Below are 26,942 nucleotides of genomic sequence, written 5' to 3' on the forward strand. Positions count from 1 at the left end.
CAGTTGGGACATCATTCAACATGAAGCACAACATTTTGAAATGAGTATTGGTTTCCACTGGGGACATTAGTACCAGATGTTTGATTAACTGACTATATAGATGAATTTCTCCAGCTGCTAAACCCCTCCCCCTCCCCAGTCAATATTTTCCAATCCAATTTCCCTTCAGGAGACAATTGTTACCCTGAAGTGCTAGAAATAATCAGATCCAGTTCACTCGCTTTTGGAAAACTCAAGCCTTTACAAAGAAAAAATTCACAGCCATTCATCAACATTTTCAGCTTCTAGAGTGCCAATTTTTGTGCATTGTCTGAGCATGAGTCAACATCATTAATGCAATGTTAATTTCCTCCCTGTTCTTAATATTTCTAACATCTGAAAGCGAGTGAATTCAATCCCAAGAAACAAGGCAAACTTACTTGTGCTAAATGTTCCTCTGTAGGTTGCTTTGGCCTGTGCATTGTGGTAGCCAGTCACAAAGACATTGTATTTCTGCCCACTCCTGAGGCCTCCAATGACCCGTTCAGTGCCAGTCAAATTGAGCTTCAGGACTAGAGAGTGGTCATGTGCGGAGGTGATTGTGATGTCATAGACAAAGACATGTTGAGGTTCAGGGTTCACCCAGTGCAGTTTAGCGCTGTTTTCTGTGATATCAGTTATTTGGACTTCACCTGCGTGCTTAACCACTGTCAAAAACAGAAGCTGGCATAAGGCTTCAAAGAAGAAGGCAAGTAGACTGCATTTTTAAAAGAATAGAGAAAGAGATCACCCATAAAAACCCAAGAGACCTCAAATAAGTGCACCCCAAGTATAGCATTCCCTTTGTTTGGCTGATTTAATTTCAAAACAACTCCAATTGCCACTTAAGAGCGGGCACTTAACCTGGATGGTCAATTATTTCCAATTGTCTATTTCCAATGTTCAAAGACAACTACTAATACTCATGTAGTGAAAATGGAACCATTCTAACACATCAAGGGAGGCCTCAGCAGACTTGGGCAAGGTTTGCGGAAGCCAAAAAATCTAGTTAGAAACCCGTAAGAGGGGCAGCCCTTTAAAAACAGGCCAGTGAAAACTGATCTAGTGTACAGATCAAGGGAAGCAATAGGCCCACTCTCTTCTGCCTTGGTCAGACCACACCTGGAATGCTGTGTCTAGTTCTGGACACCACAATTTAAGAAGGATGTTGACAAGCTGGAAGGTGTGCAGAGGAGGGCAACCAAGAGGATCAAGGGTCTTGAAACCAGGTTTTATGAGGAGCGCTTGAAGGAGCTGGGTGCGTTTAGCGTGGAAAAGAGGAGACTGGGAGGAGATAGGATAGCCATCTTCAAATATCTCAAGGGCTGTCACATGGAGGAGGGAGCATGCTTGTTTTCTCCTGCTCTGGAAGGTAAAACTTGAACCCATGGCTTCAAGTTACAAGAAGGGAGATTCCAACTAAACATTTGGAAAAATTTTGACAGTCAGAGCTGTTCAGCAGTGGAACACAGAGCTTTCCAAATTGTGTGTCACGATATGTTAGTGTGTCAGCTGCAGTGTGTAGGCGTGTCACATGATCTCTCCCCACACTCCTCCCGGGGCTGGAAAGGGATTAATTTAACCTCCATTTTGCTAGTCAAATTGAATTAATGTGTTATGAAATGATGCATGTCTAAAAAGTGTGTCACCAACATGAAAAGTGTGGAAAGCTGTGTTTAACATATGTAGTGTCCCAACTGGGGATATTCAAAGTGTTGGTGTTGACCTTTAAAGCCCTAAATGGCCTCTGCCCAGTATTCCTGAAGGAGCGTCTCCACCTCCATCGTTCTGTCCAGGCACTGAGGTCCAGCGCCAAGGGCCTTCTGGCGGTTCCCTCATTGTGAGAAGCAAAGCTACAGGGAACCAGGCAGAGGGCTTTCTCGGTAGTGGCGCCCGCCCTGTGGAATGCCAGATGTCAAAAAGATAAACAAATACCTGACATTTAGAAGACATCTGAAGGCAGCCCTCTTTAGGGAAGGTTTTAATGTTTAACAGACCACTGTATTTTAATACTTTGTTGGAAGCTGCCCAGAGTGGCTGCGGAAACCCAGCCAGATGGGTGGGGTACAAATAATATATTATTATTATTATTATTATTATTATTATTATTATTATTATTATTTCTGTAAGTGGGTATTTGGGGCTTTTCTGTCTATTTAGGCCCAGTTCTCATAAAGAACAGCTGAGGGCCCAACCTGTGTCTGAGCTCTATCACATTAACCACCTCAAAAAAACCAGCATGTCAAAGAGAGGGCTTGGCTAGAACACTTCTCCCTGATACTCTGGTTTTGTATGGGCAGGGAATTATGCAGGAGAATTCCAGTCAACACTGATGCAGCCTAGAAGCAGGCTATCATACTAGCCCATCTGCTGTTTGTACAACTTAGGTTCTAGTTTTGCACCAATGTTGTAGACATTAATTTTGCTTGCCTGCCTGCTTGCTTGCTTAGGAAGTCTGCAGAATGTGAAACATCCCACTGATAAAAGACTTGTGGTGGGACTGGTGAGATCCCTGTTGAAGACAGTAGTTTTGAAATGATTCCTCTCTATCTTCACTTGTTAGTGAAATTTATTCTAATGAACTTGTTTGAATGATCCACTGTATTATAGCGATCTTACTGCTCCATGCTTTTTTTTAAAAAAATGAAAGTCTACTGTATAGTGGGGTTTTTGGATTTTATTTTATTAGTCTTCAGGCTGAAAAACAACCCATAGAGAACAAGAGATCTCCTGATCTGTTATGGTCCATGGAAACAAGTTAATAAAAGTCAGAGGACGCATGCATGTTTAAATTACTAGAAAGAAGCATTTGGTAGAGGAACACATATTAATGCAACAGCATTAATATGAGTATGGGACTGAATTTTTAATCAATCTTCACAAAATATTTATTTATTTAACACACACACACACACACACACACACATTAAAATCTACACAAAATATTTAAATCTATCCACATTGTGTATGCTGACGGAAGACGAAGTTATTTATCTTCCTCTACCAAGATTATTCTTTCTAACAATTTAACATATACGTGCCACTTGACTTTCATTAATCTGTTTATGGGGACAATAATGATTTGGGAGCTCTCCTGCTAACAGCATATGGTATGAATTTTTTACAATATGCATTGCAACACACGGAGACAATGTGTTTTTGAAGCGGTATTGGCTTATTTGGTCCAAATGACAATGTTCCCAGTCAGATGACTGAAATGGGCTGACTTGGCTGTGAGATTAACCAGAAAAGTGTAATACAGTGGAAAACAATGGGCAGAAAACCAACCCAGCATATAGCTAAGAAATTCAATGTCCTTAACTGCATCATGGATGTCACTCAGCTCGATGAGTGATTTATTTACACAAACATCACATGGAATTTCGTCAGAAGAACTCCATCAGGGCAAAATTTTCTGATCATTTAATTTTTGTTTTAGTGCAGACCAATCTTCTGGGAGCACAGAATTCCAATGAAAGGTCGGATTTTTGGTTGGAGTATATGGGATGAGGCTTCAATTAAAACTAAGCTAACCTAGCAGCAAACTACACTTTAACTACAGGTGCCTGTAGCAAAACTCCAGTGGCTTGCATTCACCAGGCTTCTTCCATTTGTGCAAGGACTACCACTTGCATAAGAAAACTTCCCCTCCCTCTCCCCTCTCCATGGCCCTCCAGTCTGCTCTTGAGGGTTAGGGGAACTCCTAGAATTTGCAGGCTGTGCAGGCGGAGGAGAGCAAGGTAAAGTTCTGCTGCCCAAGCAGAAGACCTTGTGCGAACAAGACAGTAGTGTTAGATACAACTCAATGGTTTCTGTTTTGTCTCTTTTACTGAACAGTTGCATTGCTTGAGTGTAATGGTGACTGGAGGAGCTGCAGAGAGAAAGGTGCTTAACTTTCCCACAGCATCTGTTTTTCTGTTCCCAACCGCTGTTTTTGGACTACAACTCCCATCATCCCTAGCTAGCAAGACCAGTGGTCAGGGATGATGGGAAACCCTGCTCTAGAGAACAAATATGCCCCACTTGCCTTTGCAGCTCCTCCACTCAAGACTGCAACCTCCTGCAGCTCCTTTTCCTTTCCTTTTTTTCAAAAAGCCAAACACATTTGTGCATTTGTGTACAATGTGTAGTTTGTTCTTTTCCAAAGAAAAGTGGTGGTCCTTAACTGCCGCCAAAATGCAACATGTAAGGATCAAATATACTAAGGATAAAATATGCTAAAGACATTTGTACATACCTTCCAGTTTTTCTTTTGTTGTAGTAGTAGGTGTGGAGGTAACATTATTTGGAATGTTTCTAATTGAAGAAACAAAAATTAGTTATGGATATGTGTATATTCTCCCCTATGAGCAAAGTGCTTTACAGTTCTTATAAAGTTTCCTGATCCATTTAATCTTAAATTTAATGATGTTGCCATGATCCAGTGTACTTCCCAGAGGAATAGACTAACTAGATTGCTACATGGAATTTCTCAGTTTAAGGCACCTTCCAATATCAACTTTTAGAATCTGGAGCACATTCCCCCATGCAGGAGACTGGGAAGAATAACTGTAAAAATAATCCCTTGTTCATTACAGTGGTGCCTCACAAGACGAAGAGAATCCGTTCCGCGATTCTCTTCGTCTAGCGGTTTTTTCGTCTTGCGAAGCAAGCCCATTGACAGCTTAGCGGATTAGCGCTACAGCGCTCTAGCGGCTTCTAGCGATCAGCTGTTAAGCGGCTTATCAGCGGATCAGCTGTTAAGCGGCTTAGCGGCTTAGGAAAAGGGGCGAAAAGTGGAAAAAACCTGCGGGGACTCGCAATATTTTTTCGTCTTGCGAAGCAACCCCATAGGGAAATTTGTTTTGCGAAGCGCCTCCAAAACGGAAAACCCTTTCGTCTAGCGGGTTTTCCGTCTTGCGAGGCATTCGTCTTGCGGGGCACCACTGTATCTTTTCTACACCCATTGTCAAGATAAGTCTAATTCCTTGCCTTCAGTAGATCTCAATGTTAGCTTTGCAGACTGGCATGCAGGCTTATCTCTTCCAAACAAGCCAGCAAAAATCTCCCAAATGAGAGGTACTGGAGCTAAAACCTTGAAAAGTGAAACATACAAAACGTTCCTTTTCTCACTGTGTGCCTCACACTCTTATACAGGAAAGAGAATTAATTCATCTTAAAAGTGTATTTGTCAGAAACAGAAAACATGCATACTGCTGGCAAAAAACATGTATTTCATCTGATTTTGGGAATAAGCTGCGACTGTTCAATCATCTGTCTTTTCCTTCTATTCAGAATACTAAAAACACATTAGACTTACACTTCTTTCTGGCCAAATTTTTTGACTGGCTGATCACCTTGAAACCAATCACATTGTTTCCTGATGTCTGGAGACAGGTAAAAGGCATTTTCACCTAAAAATACAAGCAGAATTTGAACAAAGCCATTCTCCCTGGCCATACATACTATTTCAATTTAAACCATAATAAAAGTAGTCTAGTAAGTATGATAGGGGCCATATCTAAGCATTTTAATACTTATCATTTATTATATACAAGGAAAAATAGTAATTTGCATAATCTCTTCTTTCTTTCTTCCCAATGAAAAATGGTTTCAGTCTTGCAAGTAATAAAACACAGCTCTCCATTCTGCTGCTTCTAATTACGATATAAGCAAAATATGTGGAGACTGTAATTCTGCCAGCAACTAAATGAAGTTTTTCTTTAGCTATAATGGAGGAGACTATGCTTTAGACTTAAATATGTTATCGGTTGACCTAAAAAAGGGGAAGAAACAAGAGATTTTACCAAATTAGGGTTCAAAGAGTTTTAAGTCTGCAACATAAAGCTGGAAATTGTTGACAACTGAAAGGAGGACTATAAAGCTGTGATGCTCAATACACACAAGATGAGTTTCCACGAAAAGTGTTTATGACTCCAACTTTACTAGAGTCTAGAACAGAAATTGAGGAATCCCTTAAGAGAAATGCACATGTCTCTTGGATTTTAGAATCACAGTATCCAGTTTTTTGTGGGAAAACTTTATATATGATCTGTTATGCATTTGGTTCAGCAGACCCATCTGTTTGGGGTCTTAAAATCAGTAGTCCCTGAGTAGCCTGGATTATATGACAGCCAAGCCTGAATAGTACCACTGTTTCTCAGCAGCATGAGAAAAACTTCACATAATATTCATGCAAGGTATCAGTTTTCTGGTACGGCTACATGCCTGCCAACTGCATGTCTTGAAATCTGTCTTAAAACACTCTTCTTTAGAACCACAGAGCTGCATGCTAAGCTGTAGAGAGCTTGGTCTAGAGTAGGTCTCTTGGGCCCAGCATCACCCCACTCCCAGCTGTGTGCTTGATGTGCTGTTGCTGCTCTGCCATGCATGCTGCAACTCAGAGGGGACCTTGCATTGCAGCTGAGGCCCTCCACCTCTTGACCCCATGCCTCCTCAGGGCCTTGCATATAACTCTCTTCCAGCCCCTTTGGAGAGCAAATGTGCACTTGGTGAAAGATCAGTGGCTAGGAAGCTGCAGGAACGGCAGTTGATGGGGCACAGCTGAGACTGTCTCTCACAATATGAGCCTGCCTGGCTTTTGAGATTTTCAGGGCCAGCCTCTCTCTTGGCCCCACCATCCCCACAGGCACAAGAGGGCCTTCTTGGTGGCTGCTCCCAGACTCTGGAACTAACTGGCTGTTGCGACCGGGTCTTGGAATGGTGGGCATTGCATATTTTCTTCTTCAATGTTTTTAAATGGTTTCAACTTGTTTTCGTTCAGTGTCACTTTTAAGAAGGCAACCTTTAAAAATATTTATACCTGATTGGTGTGTGTGTGTGTGTGTGTGTGTGTGTGTGTACACATGCTGTATCAGTTTTTAATGCATGTCATGGGCTGTCTTAGGTCCTGCACTGAGGGAAAGGTGTGACATTAACCAAACAAGTACATCACCATCATAATCTTTTTCTTCTTGTTCCACAAATGAAGTATACTGCCCCGAGACTGAAGTACATCAGTGCTCCTTTCACCTGGCTCAAATGTCCGGGGGGAGGGGCAATGCACACTTCACCCCCACCTCTCCTTGCACATTTCATTTCATGGTCAGCATCAAATTTCCCACTGCTGTGCCACTGCATGTACTTACTGCTAATAAAAGATGGCAAGAGGTTCCCAAAGCGCAGCAAAGCCTCTTCATGGAGCTCAGAGGGCTTATCGACATATTTAAAGAAGACATCATTGGGCTCACTTGCCAAACTGTAGATGCTCTTGATGTTCACTTTCCTGCCAATTCCCAAAATGACAAAGAAGTATCCTTTGCATTTAGCTTCGACAATAACTCTCTGAAGGTGTTCGAGTTCTTTGCTTTTAATCTCTCCAGTCATCATCAAGACTATGACTTTGAGATCTCTAGGGTTTGGCGCACTCTCAAATATGTGTTTTGTCGTATATTCAATTGCACTCGCCACAGCCCGTGTGCCATACAGCTGTGCCATTTGGTTGCTAATGAAATCCATCAGCTTGTCTTTGGATCCATAATCTGTCAGGGACAACTCCACCTGGACGGGAGATGTACTGGAGTTTGATTCAAACTCATAGGGAGCATGTTGGATGACGGCCACCCTGGCATGGTGCCGGGATACCTTGGGGTCAGAGCTTGTTTCCAGCTGGCTTACTACATACGAAATGTAGTTCTTCATCTCTCTGAATTGCAGATGAGTGGTGCTTTCAGAGCTGTCTAGAATGAATGCTATGTCAATGTCAACATCTGTAGGAGCAGCCCGCCTGTCTCTGGTAAAAGGTCTTGTGGGACCACAGCTAGAATCAGGATCACATACATCTAAAGGAATAAACATATCACAGTTAACTCAAATATCTGAAATCAACATCCTTCAGCGTCACAGTAACAAGAGGGTGTAGGAACCTGAATTGGCATATTGCATCAGAGTCACAAATTCTGGTAGCTCCCAAATAATTTTGAGAATTTCAAAGAAAGCAAATGGTTTTAAAATTCCCTCAAAATGAGTGTACAGTTTGGGCAAAAGATGAAGATGTGACAGGTCCATTGATTCTCTCCCCAGCAAAATGCTGCAATTACTACCAGTGAATTGGACAGCTGTCCATGAAGTCATGGCATTGCTGCACTGGCTAAGTGAAGCCAGTTTTTAGACTTCAGTTTATAACTGCAGGACCCTGCAGGGGCTAAGTATCACAGGGTAGAATGAAGGCACTTGAACAGCACTGCTGTGAGCAGAAAGATGCCAGGACCACCAATGGTTCTTCTGCATGGGACGCAGGTAGAGCTGTGGTCTAAACCACTGAGCCTCTTGGGCTTGCCAATTATAAGGCTGGCAGTTCGAATTCTTGCAATGGGATGAATTCCCGTTGTTCTGTCCCAGCTCCTGCCAACCTAGCAGTTCGAAAGCATACCAGCGCAAGTAGATAAATAGGTACCACTGCGGTGGGAAGGTAAACAGCATTTCTGTGCGCTCTGGCATCCAACTGTTGTGCCAGAAGTGGTTTAGTCATGCTGGCCACATAATCCGGAAAGCTGTCTGTGGAGAAACGGCACCTTCTTCAGCCTGAAAGTGGAGATGAGCGCCGCAACCCCATAGTTGAATTTGACTGGACTTAACCATCCAGGGGACCTTTACCTTTTATCAGTCATGGCATATGTACTGTGACTGCCTCCAGATGTTTGGGCAAGATAGGGCTTTTTACCTTTATCTGTATGGCACTAATTTAATGGCCCATAAACCTGAAAACAACTTAGCACGTTGCCACAATAAGGGTCTTTGCAAACAAAAAGTGCTCTTTCAGTTAGATACAATATTCAGAATAAAATCACTATAAAATTAGTGCATTGTGCAACAAACAATGTGTGATGTGGACATTTCCAACTGAAAAACACTTTCATATTAGGGGTGGGCAGATTGAGATCTACTGAAAGATCTCTATTCACAGTAGATCCAGAAGGGTTTCTGATTCCCACTTTGTTTAACAACAGCAACACAAAAAAGCTTCGCTGCCCCACTTTCCTAAATTGTGTCGCTGGAAAAGAACACTTTGAGGGGTGTGGTAAACCAGGTGTGGATTTGGGGTCTTTTGCTGACTATGAGTTCTTGGCTGACCATATGCTCAGGAGAACCCTTTACTTTAATTAATAGCCTGGTCTACAGTTCTGTACCTGCCTTCAGCTGGTAGACATCCAGGAAAACAAGAACTCCCAAGCAGATCCTGTGGAGCCTTCTCATAAGCATATACTGTATATTTGCACCTCACTAAGACAAACAGGTTTGGCACCTCACAAGGAATGGGTTTTAGGGGTCCAGCAGCTGCTCAAAGGTACAATGGATGGTTCTGCACTGGCACAGAGCCCTGACCCTAGCCTACAATGTAGAGGCACCTACACTTCAGTAGCAAAAGTAAATTTGAAGGTGGCAGGTTCTTGAATGGCTCTGCAGTGTGGTAGACAAGGGACAAAGGTTTAAAGCCTTTCCTGACAAGAGGCCCTGCCTAGCTGGCAGAAGATCATATTGTCTGTACTGTGCAGCTAAAGCAAATTCATAGTAATGGCTGCAAACTGTACCGTCCTTGAAAAGCACATTATATAGGAAAGAAACCCAAGAACCTTACCTAGACAAACGTGGCACGTTATCACTCTCCTAATAATTTGGTTCAGTTGATCCCTGTTGCCAGAAAATACGATGGCTTGCCCACCAGTATTGTTGATCTGGTTTAGACAAAAAAGAAAACCGGCATCAAACATTGATTGGTGTAGACAGCCCATGAATAGCTGAGGCCAAGCAGAAGACTCGGCTGACTTCTGAAAACTTTGAGCAGCTTATGCTTTTTCGACCTGCCTTCAGACTACACAGGAGATGGTGGCTGAGAGCTAGAAACCAGGCAGTCAGTTTCATTATCCTTTTTTACAGTGCATAAAAATGAAAACCATTTCTTTTTCATATTTATAAATGCTTTAATACATATGCCACTTCTTTTTTTAAAAAAAACTGCAAGGCTTTAAAAGAGGGCAATATGCCTGATGGCCACAGTCCCTGGAGAATGGCTGTGGCTTAATCCCACAAAATACCCCTGGAGCAGAAGAAAAGTTGAAGGGATGCAAACCTGCAGTGCATTTATGAGGGGTCTGTCCTCCCTGGAGGTAAGGAACACAGGCACAACTCCCGCATCATATAATTTCATGATAGCATTGTTAAGTTCTGCAGATGCTCTTGTTGGCCCATTGCTGAAGAAAACAGCCACCTTCCGCATGAGGAACCCACTGCGGGCACGTTTGAAGGTATTCCTGGCCACAAAAGACATGGCCGTTTCTAAGCTTCGCTGTTTTGAGGTCTGTGGCATTTGGAGCTCTTGAATCTGTTTGATGAGATTTCCTTTCCTCCGGGAGTCAGCAAAACGGATCTCAGTGGTGACTTCACTGTTATAGGTAACTAGTGCAACCCGGGCGCCCCTGGGACAGTTGCTTTCAGCAATTGTGAGGTTGTTGACAATTGTCAACACTGCTTGCTTCGTTCTGTTGAAAATGTCTGCACTTCCCCCAGTGGCGGTATCTATAGCAAATGCCAGTTCTGTGGGGTAAACTGGACATTCCCTGGGACCTGCAGGTAGTGGATACATTAAGCAAGAAAGGAATATGATCAAACACATTTGCTTCCAAAATAGCAAGGGACATATTCTGCAACTACAAACCAGTCCGTTCCTTTGAAGCCACAGCTTGCATCCATTTCTGGTGCCAGAAACTGAGGAATCTAATATGGACTTACCATAACAGCAGGCTGTGAATAACAGAAAGAAAGAAAAAGAAAGAAAGTCAATGACTTCATAGTCTACTCCAAAGCAAACTAAGCATTAGAGGCAAAAGAAATGGACTTACGGCATTTATCTTTGATGTTGCGTACAAGGGTGCATTGCTTTAAAGGAAAAGGAAAGGCAAACGGTGAAAAAAATGAAGAAATACAAGAAGTTTGGTACCAGCACGAAAAATTACAGAATGAGAAGATGACTTACGTCTCTTGCTTCTCCTCTGTCACCCTTGAGTCCCTGAAAGAAAGGATTTTAAAATGCAACTGTAATTGCAAGACCTGGGTTTCAGAGTGCTTGTCAGATTTCAGTCAACAGAGTAGTCAGGGAGGAGGGCAAAGCCCCTGGAGGTGGGGGGGGGGGGAGTCAGAAGAGTCTTGCCAGGGAATGGAACAGGAAGGAAGTAAGTTACAATTTATTGTCATCAGATCATGTTTGTTGACATTGTATTTTGCAGAATCCTGTATCACTTTTATATTTGAAAATGAATAAAAAATATAAAAAGTGTGTATGTGTTTTGTGTGCATTCTTCCAAACAACTGTGTGCCTTGAATTCAAGCCAAAGTTTCATCGGGAGATCTTCTTACTGAAAATTCTGAGTACCACTGTTTTGAGGGCCTTATCCATGAAATGTTTAGAAGGGTGCTTTGCTTGCCTTTCTACTGATTGGGTTATACCAAGAAGCCTCAGTCAAGTCCTTGGCGCATTCTATGCTGTCCCCAAATCCCGCAGGCATAAGGTTGGCGCTGCAAGGAGTGGCGTAATTCTTCCTCTCTTTTTGTAAAACAGCTGCCTCTGGTCACAGGAGGGTTACCTTGGGGGAAATTAAGCCTAGATCATGACAGGAGGGCGAAGAAACCAGGGAAATTAAGGGGGAAATAATTCCAGTGCTCTCTTCGTTACTCAAGATGGTGGAGGGTGGAAAGCAGGGCTTCCATCTCTCAGGCGCCAAACCCCCCCATAATTTCAGGGATGAGGTTGGTTCAAAGGAAAATGTTCAAGGAGGAAGAGGCCAAGCATGGAGCTGAGCGAGGCTTCAGTGGCCACAGAGGGGAAGGAGCAGGTAAGTAGCTCCCGGAGGAGGAGGAGCCACTGCATTTGGCTCCACCCACACCCTGATGCCGTGTGGGTCACATCATGCACCCCACGATGGCCCCCTTCTCCTGCAGAAGTTGGCGCCTCTGGTGGAGAAGGAAATAATTTATGGCCTTTAGTCTCACCCAGCAGGGCTCTTCTTATATTCCAATGAACTGAGAGAGGGTTCTTTGCTGCTGTTCATCGCTTTTTTCATTATTAGCAAGCAGGAGTTGGATAGTTTATATAATAATCACTTATCAAAATGGCACAAGTATGGCTGGCATGAGGGTGGGTGACTCAAGCCCAGAGATATCACAAGCGAAGCCTGAAATGCACACGACTTGGAGTTCAAATTGGAGTTCAAACTTTGACGGTCCAAGTTTTGAAGCTGATAACTTAAAATTGTCAATTTGGGTGTTTAATTTTTAGATTATTTTGTATCTTCCAGTCTCATTTCAGATTAGAAAAGCATTGATTAACATCTTCAGCTATTGTTTTACTAAAAAAATGTATAAATTAATATTCAGTTGTACGGGTCATAGGAGTTGTCACGGCCACCCAGGACGGGTCCCAGCTCACAAGAGACCTCACTCCGTTGCAGTTTATTTACAGGAAAAGTTTATTGAAGATTTCTGCTTCTCGTACAGTTCAGCATCGTGGCCGTACGTCTGTCACGTTAGACCGCTGAAGTCCCCTCTGACTCCTCCCCTCTTCCACACCAACTTAATAGCCTGGCTCTAGACCACCTCTTCCTCTCCTTTCTTTTCCGCAGGGTCTTCCTGCCCCCCTGGGTTCCCTCTCTCCGTGACTCGCCTGAGGCTGAATCCTCTGCCGCCTCTTCCCCCCTCCTTCTGGCTTTAGGGCCGGGCTCCTCCCCTGAGCTCTCTCCACTTCCGCGCGCCTCTACGTTTGAACTTGGCGCGCGTACGTTGCTGCTGACCTTTCTTTCGACCGCTACACCACCCCTTGTTCTGCTCTCCACCCTTTCCGGCTGAACACCTTGCTCCAACCCCCTTTCTCTGTTCTCTCCTAATCCTGCTCCCTCCGAGAGGCTGACGACTCCACCCCCTTTTCTCCGTTCCGGCTGAGACGCCTCTTGCTGCGTCTGTCTTCCACTGGGCTCCTCTCCGCTTCTCCCTTCTCCTCCCTTTTGCTTGATTAAGGTAACCCCCTTTTGAGAATCCTCTGACTCGCTGCTCAGACTCGTGGATTCCCTCAGAATTCCGTCATCTTCTTCCTCATCCTTCTGCCCCTCCTCCCACTCGCTCTCCGTCTCCTCTGTCATCTCCTCCTCTCTCCCAGAAACCCTGACATCCATCCCCCCCTCGAAGCCCCCCCTTCCCCCCTCCCGCTCGCCGGGTGCAGGTTGAGGAAAACGTGGTTCTTCCGGGGTCGGTTCAGGATACAAGTTGTCCACTTCAACGTTCTCCTCTGTCATCTCCGTATATGTGTGTTCGAACTCGGGTTCCCCACCCACAGACCTCACAGTCTCTTCCTCCATCACTGCTTCTCCTGGCGCTGCCTGCCAAGGACCTACCATCCATCTCTGACTCCATGCCTCCCTTGGCTGATCCACCCACCAACAAGGGCCTGTCTCCTCCCCCCCCAGTCTCGGATCCCTGGTCGGGCTTGTTTCGGGCGTATGGCCCTCGGGTGAGGAGAAACCCTCGAACGTGCTGTCTGACAAAGTGGGCGTGAAAAGCCAATCATCAAAATACTCCTCGGGCATGGGCTTGTGCGGAAAAAGTGCATGGAACTCCTCCTTCAACAGGGGTTCGTCCAACGCGTAACCCGGCACCCAGCTATTGGCAGAGGCCGGAGTGCCTTCCCTGGCTAGAAAATATTCAACTCCCTCCTCCCCCCATCTCGAGTCCAGTATCTCTGTGACCTCGTTAAGAGGTTCTGGTCTTGGCGATTCCCCCCCCTCAGGCGCCCTCCTACGTGGCTCTGGGAGTGCTCCTGACTCTTGAAACCTGTGTGGGGTTTTGTAGGGAGTGAGCACCGACCTATGAAAGACCGGGTGCACCCTGGAACCCTCCGGAAGGGCTAGACGAAAAGCCACCGGATTGATCTTAGCCTCAACTTGATATGGCCCTAGCTGCCTGTGTCCTAACTTCTTCTTGGCCAATGACCTGGCCGGCATCGCGTGGGCTGCTAACCACACCCAGTCCCCAATCTGGATGTCCTCTCCCGCCCTCCTGTGCTTATCGGCCTGCACCTTATACGCCTGTTTTGCCAGCTCCAAATGTCTCCGCAGCTCCTCGTGCACCTCTTGCAACTCCGCTGCAAACTGGTCGGCATCTTGAGGCCCCCCCCCTCCTGGTGCCGCAAATCTCGGGAAGGTTCTGGGATGACGGCCATTGTTCGCGAAGAAAGGCGTCACCCCGGTGGATGCGTGTTTCGTGTTGTTGTAGGCGAATTCAGCCATCGGCAGATAGTCCACCCACGCCGCAGGTCGCTGGTTGGCGTAGCACCGCAGGTACTGCTGCATGATCGCGTTGACCCTCTCCGCTTGACCGTTGGTTTGTGGATGTCTCGCCGATGTCAGGTTGATTTTGACGTGCAATATGCCCAGAAGCTTTCGCCAGAAAGTGGAAACAAACTGGCGCCCCCTGTCGGACAAGACGGACTGCGGAAGTCCATGCACTCTGAAGACGTGATCGATGAAGAGCTTTGCGGTCTGTTCTGCCGTCGCCACCTTGGCACAAGGGATGAAATGCGCCATCTTGGTGAACAAGTCCACCACCACTAACACCGCCGTCTTACCTCTGGAGCTGGGCAGGTCCGTAACAAAGTCCAACGCTACCCTCTCCCACGGTTGCTGCGGTGTCTCCAGCGGTTCTAGCAATCCCGCCTGCTTCTGGTGCACTGGTTTGGACCTCTGGCAGATATCACACCTGGCGACGTAGTCCGCCACCTCTCCTCTCATCTGGGGCCACCAAAAGTCTCTAGCCACCAACTCCATCGTCTTCTCTTTGCCGAAATGGCCTGCACTAGGGGCGTCATGCAATTGTTGCAGAACCTTGGCTCGAAGATCGTCGGTGGGCACGTAAAGGGCACCCTTACGAGTCAAAAGTCCATCTTGCAATTGGAACTCATCGTTGTCTCGCGACCCTCCGCGTAGCTCCTCCATCTTGGACTGTGCAAACTGATCCCTTTGCAACGCGCGTCGCACCGCGTCCAGGTCGACTGCGATGGTAGCGCACGTCCACGCCTGCGGTGCGAAAATGTGCTTTGCTGCGATTGGAGCTGCTTCCTCCAAGTATTGCGGCTTTCGGGACAGCGCGTCTGCAATAACATTGGAGTCTCCTGGGATGTATTCTATTTTGAAGTCGAAATCCGCAAAGAACTCCGCCCAGCGCATGTGTCGCTGGGTCTGTAACTTAGCCGTCCGCCAATACTCTAAGTTCTTGTGATCCGTGCGGACTTGCACCGTGTGCTTGGCTCCTATTAAGAAGTGTCGCCACGCTTTGAAAGCTGCATGAATGGCCAACAACTCCCTGTCCCATATGGTATAATTGCGCTCCGTCTTGCTGAGCTTCCGGGAGTAGAACGCACCCGGTCTCCAGTTGCCTTGCGAATCCTCTTGCAAAAGAACGGCCCCAACCGCTCTGTCTGACGCATCGGTCTCTACCCGCATGGGTCTGCCGGGATTCACGTGGAGCAGCTGCTCTTCGGAGGCGAAAAGACCTTTAAGCGTCCGGAAGGACCGCTCCGCTTGTTCGGTCCAGACGAACTTCTTCTTCTTGGAACTGAGGGTGTCAGTGATAGCCGCCGTCGCGTTCGCAAAACCTTTAATAAACTTGCGGTAAAAATTGGCAAAGCCGATGAACCTCTGGACCTCTTTCCGATTTCGAGGGCTTTTCCAGTCCAACAGCGCTTGAACCTTAGCCCTGTCCATGGCCAGTCCCTCGTCGGACAACTTGTAGCCAAGGAAATCAACCTCTCTGACATCAAACTGGCATTTTTCCAACTTGGCGTACAGCCTGTGGTCCTTCAGCCTCTGCAGGACCTCCCTCACGTCCTTATCGTGATCCTCCGACGATTCCGAGAAAATCAGGATATCGTCGAGAAAGCAGACACACTTCTTGTAGAGGAGACCTGCTAGCACGTGGTGCATAAATGCTTGAAAAACGTGGCTGCCATTTTGGAGACCGAAAGGCATGACTCTGTATTCGTATGTGCCCAGAGGGGTGAACATGGCGGTCTTCCACTCATCTCCTTTCCGGATGCGGATGAGATTGTAAGCTCCACGTAGGTCCAGCTTGGTGAAAATCTTGCCCCTCCTGACGGTCGCTAAAAGGTCGTCAATCTTGGGCATGGGGAAAGCTTTGGGCTTAGTCAAGCTGTTTATGAACCTGTAATCCACTATAAGCCTTTTTTGGGGCGTGTTTTTCTTCTTCACAAAGAACACAGGGCTGCCACCCGCTGCTTTAGATTCCTGGATGAAACCTCGCTTGAGGTTATGGTCTATGAACTCCCGAAGCTCTTGCATCTCGTCTTCCGACATGGAGTACAGCTTGGCAGCAGGCAGTTGCGCCCCTGGCACTAAATCAATCGCGCAGTCGTAAGGTCTGTGAGGCGGCAACTTGTCAGCTTCCTTCTCACAGAAAACCTCCAAGAAGTCCTGGTACTTGTGAGGCACCGTTTGCACCATACCCAGATGCAACTGCTGCTCGGCTTCTCCTCCCTGATCGGTCTGAAAGCAATGCTGAGCACAATACGATGAACAAAAGGTGATCTGCCGCTGGTACCACGCAACCGCGGGACTGTGCCTCTCCAGCCAACTCATGCCTAACACGATGGGTGTGTCCGATAAGTGGGTGACATTGAAACTAATAAGTTCTCGATGGTTGCCAATCTGCATCATCATGGGAGGGGTTTGCTGCACCACTTGCCCCCCCAGCAACTTCCTGCCGTCTACCGTGACCACGTTTAGAGGCGTCGTTGCAGGCAGGAGCGCCATGTTGTGCTGCTTAACGAACTGCAGTCCCACGAAGTCGGCGTTGCTTCCCGAATCGATCGTTATTGGAACCTCGAGGAGTCTCCCATCAGGCAACTGGAGTGTTGCTGTGAGCAGAACTGCCGGTCTGGGAGGCAAAGGGTCCACGCTCTGCAGTGATGCTGGGGGCTTGTCTACAGATCCGCCTGGCTGAGCCCCAGTAGCTCTGCTTCCAGCCAGGCACTGTCGTTTCCCTGAAGCTGCTCCCCTGGTTGCACCTCTGCTGTTACAGTTGCCAGTGCTGCAGTGTGCTTCTGGAGCCTCTGGGGGCACTCTTTCGCCATATGGTGCGCACTGTCACAGATGTAACACTTCCTGGTTCCTCTAGGAGGCTTCGCTTTGGCTGCACCAGGGACAGGGCTCTGGGATGGCTTCTGAGCCCTAGCACCACCAATCTCCATTGGCTCCTCGCTGTCCTTCCCCATTGGCGAGGGGTGCGCACGGCTGAAATCCCTGTGCACAAAAGGGAGAGTCCTCGCTTGCGCACGCGCTTGGGACCCGTCCTCCTCGTGCCACGGACGTCCCTCATGTCGAATTCCAATAGCTAAAGCCCGTTGCACCACGTCTTCTAGGGTCTGGGGTCTGTCCCCCCTAGCGATCTCATCCTTGATGGGGGGGCTCAATCCCTCCCAAAAAAGATCTCTGACCGGCTTACTGTCCTTTGGCCAATCTAAGGCGGTGAGCAATGCAAAAAATTTAGAGTGGTATTGGCGCACAGTCGCTTTCCCCTGCCTCAGCCCGTGCATTTGACGGCGCGCAATGTCCACATCCACAGAGGATTGAAAACAAGAATCCATCGCTTTGATGAACGCAGTTGAATTGCGACGGGCCGGTCCATCTTCGCGCCACAGATTACGTAGCCAAGCCCTGGCCTCCCCATGCAGGTGCGAAACAATGAACCCCACTTTCTCCTCCTCATCTTTAAAATCGTGACGGAGTAAATGCAGTGCATATACGACGTCCGCTCTGAAATTGGGATAGTCTTGCAAGTTGCCATTAAAATGCGGAACCAGGGCACCCCCCCTCCGTCCAAGCGCAATGCCCTCCGCTCTGGAACCTGGGGCCCCCGCCCTGTCCGCGTGTTCCCACCTTGCCTGCAAATCCTGGCACGTCTTCTCCAAGTCGTCATTCTTCTTCTGCGAAGCAATGACTGCCGATGTGAGAGCGGTAACCTGATCCCGCAGTGCAACCAGCTGCTCCTCAGCGCTCATGGCTGCTCCCGTTCGTGAGCTTCGCAAAAAAAATTTTTTGCTTTCTGAGAGGGGACTTACTGTCACGGCCACCCAGGACGGGTCCCAGCTCACAAGAGACCTCACTCCGTTGCAGTTTATTTACAGGAAAAGTTTATTGAAGATTTCTGCTTCTCGTACAGTTCAGCATCGTGGCCGTACGTCTGTCACGTTAGACCGCTGAAGTCCCCTCTGACTCCTCCCCTCTTCCACACCAACTTAATAGCCTGGCTCTAGACCACCTCTTCCTCTCCTTTCTTTTCCGCAGGGTCTTCCTGCCCCCCTGGGTTCCCTCTCTCCGTGACTCGCCTGAGGCTGAATCCTCTGCCGCCTCTTCCCCCCTCCTTCTGGCTTTAGGGCCGGGCTCCTCCCCTGAGCTCTCTCCACTTCCGCGCGCCTCTACGTTTGAACTTGGCGCGCGTACGTTGCTGCTGACCTTTCTTTCGACCGCTACACCACCCCTTGTTCTGCTCTCCACCCTTTCCGGCTGAACACCTTGCTCCAACCCCCTTTCTCTGTTCTCTCCTAATCCTGCTCCCTCCGAGAGGCTGACGACTCCACCCCCTTTTCTCCGTTCCGGCTGAGACGCCTCTTGCTGCGTCTGTCTTCCACTGGGCTCCTCTCCGCTTCTCCCTTCTCCTCCCTTTTGCTTGATTAAGGTAACCCCCTTTTGAGAATCCTCTGACTCGCTGCTCAGACTCGTGGATTCCCTCAGAATTCCGTCATCTTCTTCCTCATCCTTCTGCCCCTCCTCCCACTCGCTCTCCGTCTCCTCTGTCATCTCCTCCTCTCTCCCAGAAACCCTGACAGGAGTGATGTTCACATCAGCTAGCAAGAGCCAGTTCCCTCACTGTATTATCATTTCTTCTTGGAACTTTCTTTAAACTTTGCACATATGTTTTTATGTTGTGATTTTATCCTGTGAACCACCCTGAGACTTTCAGGTATAGGGCAGTATACAAATTTAATAAATAGTAAAATAAATAATAAAAATAAGACTTTCGAGCAATACAAGCAAGCTAGAAATGTTCAGATCAATAACAATGTCTTCTTTATAATTCCTTAATCTCTCTCACACAATTGCAGAGTTTTTCCTGTTTTTAGCGGTTCTTAATTTTATCTGTAAGCTGCCTTGACTCCCGCCAGGGGAAAAGGCGAGGTATAAAAAGAAAGAAATACAAGAAATAAAGGTTTATTCAAGATAACTTGGGATCATTCTATTAGATTAACAGAGATGAAGTATGGCATGTGAGTTTAATAGTAAGCTCAGTATAGAAAGAAATGGAAAAGTATTCTAGACTCTTCAGCAAAATCAACATGTCAGACCAGTAATGTGTGTATTGCAAACTTACCTCTGGCCCGGGATATCCATTCTCTCCTTTTTGGCCTCGTACACCAGGTGCCCCTGCACTTCCCTAAACAGGAAAAGGCAAACAAGAGTAAACGTGCTTGATCCAGATCCCACACTTCTGTCCTTTTAAGTTAATCACATCTGCTATGGGTTGTTTACCTGGAGAGGTTTGAATTATTGCAAACAGAGCCAGCATGATTCTACCTGGCCTACCTGCAGACCCTCCCCTCTCCATTATTTCTGCCCTGCCCTGGTCCGTGGGGCTGCTCTGACCCCCCATCACTGGCTGAGAGAGAGGGAGGAGGCCATGAGGGTTCTGAAATTCCTCACCCCACCCGCCTGGACGTTGAACAGAAATCCGCTCTCCAACAAGTTACCCAAACATTTGAGAGCATTTAATTTCATTTGGAAGTTTATACTAGTTAACTGTTGTAGGGGCTCTTTTATTACTTGATGATTTGGACTTACTTATGCTGAAATGATCTTTATTTTAAGCAAGTGTTGTAAGCTGCCTTGAGGACAAGTTGGCAAAAAAAGCATATAAATGGTTTAAGTAACATTTTTGTTCATGTACACTATGCAGACTCCTGTGTGTTGGATCCATAAATAGTGTGTGAAAAACAGTCAGTAGTAATTGCAAATGTTTCTGCAGTGCAGTAACATCTTCGAATACAGCTTGCACAAGTTTTTGCACAAGTACGTGAACACTTGTTTGGATTTATGCTCTAACATGAGCTGTAAAACAGCACTACTATGAACAGAAAGCACCTTCCATAAGCATGTCACATTTGAGTCTAACTTTATGATGTGTTTATGCTTGGCTGCAGTTGGCCCACTCAGAGTTTATTAGAGATCTCTTCTCTAGTAAACTGGAAGTGGAAGCTGATCTTTGCCTTGGAACTGATCATTTTGATGGTCTGAGACCGATTTTGTGCTGGCACCTACAGCATTTTTATGAATATATGAGTACTGGGACTTCTTTTTTTACCCAAAAAAGGCACCGAATACAACTATGCAAGTAGATGCAACAGGATGAAACTGGGAATAAAGAAAATGATTTGTAGAAGAACATGAACCAAGCAGGCTCTCAGTTTAATCTTCCACTATCAAGCACATGAAGCTACATTACCCTGAGACCTCTGCTTCCTTTGGGGCCAGGATCTCCAACGCCACCATTATCTCCAGGCGCACCCTGTTTAAAACAGAGCAAAGCATTATCTCTCTGGCACATGTCACTCATGAGCTACTGTACTTTAGCATAAGGAACATAATTAAAATTTTTCTAAGTACCCTTATTCCTGGATATCCTGGGAAACCTGGCTCTCCCTGTGGAAATAAGAAACAGATTGTGGGTTCAGTGAAGCAAAGGCAGTGACCGTCCCTTGTCTGTTCCCTGAAATAAAAGGGCTGAGATGTTCCCAGCTGTGCCAAACCAGACCTGAGGAGGCACCCAACAGGCATGCCATGCCACGCCACTCAGCAGAAACAAACCACCTCCATCAATTCTGCTTTGAAATTGTGTTCCCAACCCCCTGTAAGGGCAAATTAACATGGGGGGGGGATTCATGCAACATAAGACTGATGTTGCCTGGATGCTCCTCGCCCCCATGAATGCCTGAGACGCTGTAAATGGGAAGTAACTGGCTGGTGTGGAAATGTCCCAAGGAACCCCTTCCCACTGCCATGTGCTGCTTACAATGTCTCTAGGATTTCTTTTCTAAGTAATAATAGTTTCACTGGAGTCTAGTTCTGTATATGCATACTTCAGATAACTTCGTACATTGTGCTCTGGTTTGAACTTGTTAGTCTTGGCTTTTATCATCCATTTTATTTCTCGGTCATCCTGTTTATAAAATCATTTTTGCTAATTAAGCACAACCGCTGTGAAGACTAACATTATCAAGAATTTTTTTATTATGATTCCTACAATACCACCAGGGTGTATTCTTGTAGAGTACTTGCAGTATACTTGAAACATTGCAGAGTTTCACAGGTGAAAACAGGCAAATCCCTCCCCAAAGATTTGTGTGTGACCACCTAGACAGCATCTTAAAAAGCAGAGACATCACCTTGCCAACAAAGGTCCGTATAGTTCAAGCCATGGTTTTCCCAGTAGTGATGTATGGAAGTGAGAGCTGGACCATAAAGAAGGCTGATCGCCAAAGAATGGATGCTTTTGAATTATGGTGTTGAAGGAGACTCTTGAGAGTCCCATGGACTGCAAGAAGATCAAACGCATCCATTCTGAAGGAAATCAGCCCTGAGTGCTCACTGGAAGGACAGATCCTGAAGCTGAGGCTCCAATACTTTGGCCACCTCATGAGAAGAGAAGACTCCCTGGAAAGAGTCTTGGGAAAGATGGAGGGCACAAGGAGGAGACGACAGAGGGCGAGATGGTTGGACAGTGTTCTTGAAGCTACCAGCATGAGTTTGACCAAGATGCGGGAGGCAGTGGAAGACAGGAGTGCCTGGCGTGCTCTGGTCCATGGGGTCATGAAGAGTTGGACATGACTAAACGACTAAGCAACAACAACACCATTAGGGAAAGGAAAGGGATGAAGGGGGTTAGCCAAAGGCCACACAGACAAGAAAAGTTCTGGAGAAAGAGAGAGGTGGTGTCATGCCTGCCCTGAGGGCAGGAGATAGGGAGGGCCACACAACATGCAGGAAGAGGACATGGGCAGGGTTGCCTTACAAGGCAAGATACCCTGGGAGGGGCAAGAGGCCTTGCGCTCCTTGATACACATTTTGCTTTCACCAAACTCAACTGCAAAGCTTGCATTAAGACGTGCCTTGTGGATTAGGGACCATTCATGTATCTATCGGATAAAGGCAAGCCCTGGGACTGTACATACCTTTCTGCCTTTAGCTCCTGCCCTGCCAACTCCATCTCGTCCATCATCTCCCTACAAGACATAAAGGTGCAGAACATGAATGCGCAACACACCCTGGAGCTTAGAGCTGTCTTCAGCCAGTGTACGTGATCCTCAAAATTAGACATGCCAGAAGGCCAAGGCTAATGTGTTCAAAGAGGGTTCTTTGAAAGAGAGGATTGGGAGAGTTGAAACGGAGGCTCTGTGAAGTGGATTGTGAGCTGCCAGCGCTGGCCTCGCTGCAGGGATCAAGCTCTTCAGCCTCTCAGAAGCGAGCCTGTGGGGATTGGCTGTTCGTTTCTCAGTGGGGAAATGCTGTTCGGCAATGCTTCCAGCCTCCACGGAGCCACACTTACCGTCTCTCCTCGGGGCCCAGTGGGACCATTGGGACCTTTTGGACCAGGATTGCCAGGTTCACCCTGTGTTAAAAATAATAAATTTAACTTAGGATGCAAGCTAGTATAACACAGTACTTAAGGGGCTCGGATATGAATCCCTGGTTGGAATCGCTTCTGCAATAGGCTCATGAGGTGACCTTAGGAAATCTGCCTCCTCTGCTTAAGCACTCCCATCTGAAATATGGGGGTAACAACACAAATCTCACATGCAGGAGGGTTGTAAACATCTGCCTCCTCTGCTTAAGCACTCCCATCTGAAATATGGGAGTAACAATACAAATCTCACATGCAGGAGGGTTGTAAACATTGCAACAAGATAATGTAAATAAAAGGCTCTCAACACTTGAAGGAGCGTCTCCTCCTTCCTCGTTCAGCCCGGACACTGAGGTCCAGCTCCGAGGGCCTTCTGGAGGGTCACTCACTTTGAGAAGCCAAGTTACAGGGAACCAGGCAAAGGGCCTTCTTGGTGGTGGCACCCACCCTGTGGAATGCCCTCCCATCAGATGTCAAGGAAATAAACAACTATCTGACTTTTAGAAAACATCTGAAGGCAGCCCTGTTTAGGGAAGTTTTCAGTGCTTGATGTTTTATTCTGTTTAATATTCTGTTGGGAGCTGCCCAGAGTGGCTGGGGAAACCCAGCCAGATGGGCGGTGTATAAATACTGAAATTATTATGATTATTTGTGTTTAGTGCCATCTAAATGCAAAGCTTTATTATTATTTCTCTCTTTCTCTTCCTAGGTCTGGGCACAGCAACCCAAAGAGAGAAGGGAAGGAAGCCTCGAGATGGAGGAACCACCAAATTCAAATTCTTGCAGGGCTTACACTGGAGGGTAGAGGGGGGGGCAACATTTCTCTCTCCTATCTGTAACCCTAAATCCCCCCCCCCCGAAGTATGTGAGCTTCAGGGCCAGGGAACTTTATCTCCATTCTGGAGGGAGGAGGGCTCTGACAGTGGATCATCCCCTTTCCCCTCCTAACGCAGGTGCTGTATCGGCGACAGAGGAGGAACAACTGGAGAGTTTTCCACAGCTGCAGCAAGGAGGCATCTGTGGGCAGACCTCATACTCAGCCAGCAGAGATGAGAATCTCTGGGGATTTCCCTTCCAGAGACCCTAAGATTGTGCCTTTAATATTTGCTGCACTATATTAAATTGGCTTAAAATGGCACCTATCTTCATAGCCCAACCAACCACATTAAGGAGAGGCTTTAATGCAGGTTCTGTAAGCTCCCCCCGCCCCCGCCTATGTTGATAGTTAAACCTGAGACAGAAAAAATCCCTTCTGGATACATCAGCATTCAAAGCATTTGACACATTTTCAGTAGGAATTGCAGCATTTGCACTCTGCATACATGCAGAATCTCATTTTTAATTTTGAGCTACAGAAGAACTTTGAGAGAAATAATCATGCTTGTTCTGTACTGCGTCCGAACACAAAACAACTTCACATTTCAAACTAAGCATTCACACATTCTGGCAACGTCACTAGAGCTGACCTCTTATATTTACGGCTTTCAAAGTGATATTGTTAAAATGCATACAGACACAGAAGAATGGGGCTGACACCCCTTCATAACAGGAACCCTAGAAAATCATCCACATCTTAACACCAACATTAGTGTCCCCCATCTCCAGCCGTTCTCTGTAATTTTGTCACTTACCTTTTTCCCAAGAGGACCCAGCCGGCCACGCTCCCCAGCAACTCCCGGTGGGCCTCCACCGCCCTATGGAGACCAAGGTCTGGAGATTGGCAACAGAGCAATAGCGCAAACATAACAACAGGAACAGCATGAAGAGGAATTCTTATGGAAGCTCAAGGGGCAGGATTTAATCTAGGTTCAGATATACTTGGGCAGTGTTTGAATCAAGATGGTAGACTGAACCTTTCAAAACTGCACTATTTCTAACCACTGACTTCAAAACTCAACTGATTTTTTGGTTTCTTAGAATTCCTGAGCCGTGTCGGACACAAGGCATCCATGAGAACCGGATTCTGCACTCATATAATCCCCAGATGAATTGGGGCAAAGAAGTGCAGTTCCTTTAAAACCTAAATTTCAAACTTTTAAAAAGCTGCACTCATATTTGGTAATTTTGTCAACTTTATTTTCAATTCCAGTGTTCGGCAACACTGGAAGAATTTGTGGAAGGAACAGCTACAATGAATTTCTGCAGATGCTACTCAATAACATCACAGCAGCTTCATTATTATTACAGTATCTATTTATTTCTACTCCGCCTTTTTCCCTGACAGAGAAAATTCTGCTGGACGGATTTTTGAATGAAACTTCTCAGACTAACAGAAACAAGGAGCATTTAAGAAGTTACAATTTGTGAAGGATCTTGACAAGATGGAATGTGTGCGGAGGAGGGCAACCAAGATGATGAAGGGTCTTGAACCCAAACCTTATGAGGAACGGAAAGAAGCAGTTGGGTATGTTTAGCCTGGAAAAGAGGAGACTGAGAGGAGATATTATAGCCTTCTTCAAATCTCCGAAGGGCTTTCACATGGAAGGTGGAGAAAGCTGGTACGACTCAAACCAATGGATTCAGGTTACAAGAAATGAGATTCCAGCTAAACATCAGGAAAAACTTTCTGACGCTAAGAACTGTTGGCAGTGGAATGGATGGCCTTGGAAGGTGGTGGACACCCCTTCCTTGGAGGTTTTAAGCAGAGGTTGGACGGCCACCTGTCATGGGTGCTTGAGCTGAGATTCCTGCAATGCAAGGGTTTGGACTAGATGACCCTGAAGGGTTCCTCCCAAATCTACAATTATACGATTCTAAAAAGAATAAAATAATTTTACCCTTGGACCAGGCAGGCCTTGCTCTCCTCGAAGACCTGGAGTTCCAATGGTGCCAGGCGCTCCCTGTATATAAGCAAAAGCAAATAGCTGAGGTAAAAAACATTCAATACAAAAATGGAATTTTGCCAAAACACAAAGGAGCAGTAACTTAAGGCTTGGGTTCAACTTTTGAGGCCATGGCACTATTTCTTCCCTGATATAAGTAAATCTCAGGAAATGACAAAAACCTACTTTCCCATGTCATGACACCACAAAATAATATATAGAAGCTCTGTGCAGACATTTCTTCAGTAAATATATAATGGTCTGCACCAGGGCCGTAGCTAGGGAGTGGTAAGAAAGGCTCCTACCAGGGACACAGGTAAGGGGGGGGGGACAAAATCGGCTAAAAATATAAAAATAAATTAAATAATGGATTTTCTGTGAAAGAATTCATTACAAGGTTAAGTGTGTGAGGAATTGAATAGGTGGAGGAAGGGTGGAGGAGAGGTGGAAAGAAAAGCTAATTTGTCTGTGGCTGGTGGGTGCAATCTGGATGGTTCTGCAAGATCACCCAGCTACGGCTCTGGTCTGCACTGGACCTGAATTAAACCAGTATCCCCTGCAGTAGGCTAAATATACAACATTAACTATTTAGCGATCCAATGATGCTCTCTGTGCAATTCCACTGTTGGTACGTTTTCAATTCACATCCCAGGAATTATGTAGAAAGATAAAGTTCACAGCATCCTCTGTTGGTACTTTGCAGGGGGAAGAGAGAAGCACCAGTTACTTACCATTGTTATGAATGGACAGATTTACCTTACCGGGCATATATTTGAGCTGTGACATTTCCTGTGTGCTTCAGCTGTAGCCCACAAAGGCTCAAGCCACATTAGTCTTCAAGGTGCCACAAGTCTCCTTCCTGTTCTCTGTTGTGCAACAGACTAGCAGGGCCCTGCCCTGGAACGTCACCAGAAATGCCAGAAATAAGCCACAGAATCTCCTCACCTGTGGTCCTCTTGGACCTGGTTCTCCCACAGATCCTGGTGTACCTGCTGGGCCTCTGTTTCCCTAAAATATAAGAGTAATTGAGTAGCCAGTGTAATGAAACTAGTGGGCTGCAGATTAAGGACAGGCAAAAAGAAATAAGCACTTCTTCACAACATGTGGAATTGACTAACCCTAGGTGAGGTACTGAACAGGGTGTGAAGACTTTTCTGCTGTCCTCTGCCTTTGCTCCTCAAACCATGCATACATGGCCTAACCTGTGAATTCTGCTTCCTTTTTAATGAGAGTCTGTTTTCCTAAAGTAGATTAGGCAAATCCATGGAGTTTCTACGTTCAAACAGCAGGACTGGGCATCTCTTGCCTCCATGTTGCCTCTTTGTGGGCTTCTCA

General features: G+C 46.4%; 1 protein-coding gene across 1 annotated transcript in view; it reads right to left on the bottom strand.

Moving 5' to 3' along the window:
• Window positions 1-26,942, bottom strand: part of COL6A3 (collagen type VI alpha 3 chain) — a 110,360-nt gene that overhangs the window by 16,811 nt on the left and 66,607 nt on the right. The window contains exons 25-40 of the mRNA XM_081899488.1: window positions 26,553-26,615; window positions 25,563-25,625; window positions 24,417-24,479; window positions 22,711-22,773; window positions 22,337-22,387; window positions 20,772-20,807; window positions 20,611-20,673; window positions 19,483-19,545; window positions 11,030-11,062; window positions 10,896-10,932; window positions 10,127-10,797; window positions 9,635-9,731; window positions 7,146-7,838; window positions 5,318-5,411; window positions 4,256-4,314; window positions 420-686 (exon numbers count right to left, since the gene is read on the bottom strand). Coding sequence (XP_081755614.1) covers window positions 420-686; window positions 4,256-4,314; window positions 5,318-5,411; window positions 7,146-7,838; window positions 9,635-9,731; window positions 10,127-10,797; window positions 10,896-10,932; window positions 11,030-11,062; window positions 19,483-19,545; window positions 20,611-20,673; window positions 20,772-20,807; window positions 22,337-22,387; window positions 22,711-22,773; window positions 24,417-24,479; window positions 25,563-25,625; window positions 26,553-26,615 — 2,416 coding nt within the window. The remainder of the gene's footprint in view (window positions 1-419; window positions 687-4,255; window positions 4,315-5,317; window positions 5,412-7,145; window positions 7,839-9,634; window positions 9,732-10,126; window positions 10,798-10,895; window positions 10,933-11,029; window positions 11,063-19,482; window positions 19,546-20,610; window positions 20,674-20,771; window positions 20,808-22,336; window positions 22,388-22,710; window positions 22,774-24,416; window positions 24,480-25,562; window positions 25,626-26,552; window positions 26,616-26,942) is intronic.

The sequence above is a fragment of the Podarcis melisellensis genome (genome assembly GCF_964234715.1).
Source record: "Podarcis melisellensis genome assembly, chromosome: 1".
NCBI lineage: Eukaryota > Metazoa > Chordata > Lepidosauria > Squamata > Lacertidae > Podarcis > Podarcis melisellensis.